This window comes from Brachyhypopomus gauderio, chromosome 7, assembly GCF_052324685.1.
Source record: "Brachyhypopomus gauderio isolate BG-103 chromosome 7, BGAUD_0.2, whole genome shotgun sequence".
NCBI classification, from domain to species: Eukaryota; Metazoa; Chordata; class Actinopteri; order Gymnotiformes; family Hypopomidae; genus Brachyhypopomus; species Brachyhypopomus gauderio.
This window is the reverse complement of record NC_135217.1, coordinates 33,774,220-33,776,719: the sequence shown is the minus strand read 5'-3', so window position 1 is coordinate 33,776,719 and position 2,500 is coordinate 33,774,220. Positions and strand designations below refer to the sequence as shown.

Here is a 2,500-nt window from a genome sequence, read left to right as displayed (position 1 = left end):
TGAGTGTGTGTGTGTGTATGAGTGGGGGTGTGTGTGTGTGTGTGAGTGGTGTGTGTGTGTGGTGTGTGTGTGTGTGTGTGTGTGTGTGTGTGTGTGTGTGTGGTGAGTGTGTGTGTGTCTGGGGTGTGTGTGTGTGAGTGGTGTGTGTAGAGTGTGTGTGTGTGTGTGTGTGTGTGTGTGTGTGTGTGTGTGCATGAGTGGGGTGTGTGTGTGTGTGTGTGTGTGTGCATGAGTGGGGTGTGTGTGTGTGTGTGTGGGGGGGGGGGGGGGGGGGGTGTGGTGAGTGTGTGTGTGTGTGTGTGTGTGTGTGTGTGTGTGTTTGGGGTGTGTGTGTGTGTGTGTGTGTGTGTGTGTGTGTGTGTGTGTGTGTGTACCTGCCAGATCTGTAGTTCGTGTCTGTACTGATCTTCTCTCTCTCTGTTCTTCTGTTTCATCTCCTCCAGTGTCCTGCTGCCTGATAGAGTCTGTAGGACCTCCATGTCCACCAGTTGCCCAAACCTCAACATCATCATCTTCTCACAGCGTGCCTCCAGCTCTGCACACACACACACACACACACACACACACAGATTCTTAAAGCCTCCACTCCACTGGGAGCTACAGGCTCACTTGCTTCCCCAGACTCACCCTGGATCCTGGCCTCCATGTCCCTGCGGTCAAGGCTGAGCTGGGCGTGTCTCTGCCGGGCCTGACGGTAGAGCTCCCCCTGCTGCTGCTTCTCCTGCTGCAGCTCTTTGATGCGGCCGTGCAGGCGGCCCAGACCCGCGGCGTTCAGCACCAGAGCTGAGGTCAGCTTAGCGGGCAGGACGCCGTTACTCACCAACTCTATCTGGCAAAGGACAGCAGAGAGGGGGGAGCTGTAATAGTGTAATAACACACATACACACTCACACACACTCACACACACACACACACACATACACACTCACACACACACTCACACACACACACACACACACACACACACACACACACACACACACACACACACACACACACACACACACACACTCACACACACACACACACACACACACACACACACACACCTGGTGCAGTTTCAGTGGCACAACCACATCAAGCTCATTGAGTTTCTGCTGCTTTTCTCTGTTGAAGAGCTCAACATCGCCCTCTGCTGCCTGTAGATTGCTCTGCACTATCTTCTCCTGATGGAGCAAACACACACATACATTTCTCTAGTTCTCTGACTACAAGAAATAGAAGCAATATGTACAGAAGAGGAAGGAGGAGACCACAGATGGGAGAGGAGAGGAGAGGAGAGGAGGAGAGAGGAGGAGAGAGGAGGAGAGAACAGAGGAGTTGATCTAAGTTCTCCGACCTTCTTGGCCAGTGAGTCCCTCTCTTTCTTCAGTGCCTCCGCACATCTCCTCTGCTCCACCAGCAGTTCCTCCACGTCCAGACGATGTTCCCGTAACTTCAACGTATCCTCAAAGAGCTGCTGGTCACAGTCTTGCAGACAAACGTGCACACATACGCTAACTCAAACACACACTCCTCACGCTGACTGTTCGCTAGACTCATGTACGTTTTAGGAATGTCAGTGCTGATGGATCTAAGAGAGTATCGGTGTGATATTATGTCTTATAGAAACTTACTTGGGGGGCACACACTGTCATTAAGGGCACCTGTACCCTCTGACCCTTCATCATCCTCATCATCATCCCACTCTGACTCTTCCTCAGAGTCTTCATCACTGTCCTCTTCTTCTCCTATTGTAGACAGACAACATGCAGTAAACCCCTTCCCCCATACCATATGCACACACACACACACACACACACACACACACACACAAAATCTGACCATCAGTCTTGTCTTTCTTTCGTTTGATCTTTTTCCTGAAGACCCGTGTAAGGAAGTCTGCAAACGTATTGTTCTCTTCCAGTGAGGTCTGGAAGGAGGAGGCCACGCCCCTCTCTCTCTCCTGCAGTTTGGCAATGTCTCTCTGCTTCACCTCCAACTGTTGCTTACATTCCTCCAGCTTTAACTAAGATACACACACACACACACGAGAAAAAGTGAAAAAGTTCAAAATGAGAAGGAACTCTCAGGTCTTGCTAACGTCCCCAGGACGTAGGAAACGTCTGCATGCCTCTGTTCAGTCACACGTGTGATCCCAGCCTGCCCCTCCCACACCTTCATGGGCTGCATGCACATGCAAATCATTCCACAGGAAGGACCACCCACTTCCTGGTAGAGAAGTTTCATGATTGGTTAACACAGCCAAACCTTGTTGAAATGTTTACCTGCTAATTACTGAGTTCAGCCAAGAAGGGTTTTTTTACCCGCTCGGTTATAGTAGGTGAAATACTCTTCAAAATACTCTTAAAATCACTTGTTAAGAGAAACTAAAAATAAGCACAAATATTATTAAAAATTTTACGGTAGCACACACACACACACACACACACACACACACACACACACACACACACACACACACACACACACACTCACCCTCAGCTCTTTCTCCTCCTGC

The 2,500-nt window shown here is 50.0% G+C and overlaps 1 protein-coding gene across 2 annotated transcripts in view; it reads right to left on the bottom strand.

The window, feature by feature from the left end:
- Nucleotides 1-2,500, bottom strand: part of cfap44 (cilia and flagella associated protein 44) — an 18,767-nt gene that overhangs the window by 3,335 nt on the left and 12,932 nt on the right. For both annotated transcript variants that reach the window (XM_077013486.1, XM_077013485.1), the window contains exons 26-32: nucleotides 2,479-2,500; nucleotides 1,825-2,008; nucleotides 1,617-1,730; nucleotides 1,340-1,470; nucleotides 1,050-1,166; nucleotides 628-829; nucleotides 375-535 (exon numbers count right to left, since the gene is read on the bottom strand). The exon at nucleotides 2,479-2,500 is cut by the window's right edge and continues 182 nt beyond it. In XM_077013486.1, coding sequence (XP_076869601.1) covers nucleotides 375-535; nucleotides 628-829; nucleotides 1,050-1,166; nucleotides 1,340-1,470; nucleotides 1,617-1,730; nucleotides 1,825-2,008; nucleotides 2,479-2,500 — 931 coding nt within the window. The remainder of the gene's footprint in view (nucleotides 1-374; nucleotides 536-627; nucleotides 830-1,049; nucleotides 1,167-1,339; nucleotides 1,471-1,616; nucleotides 1,731-1,824; nucleotides 2,009-2,478) is intronic.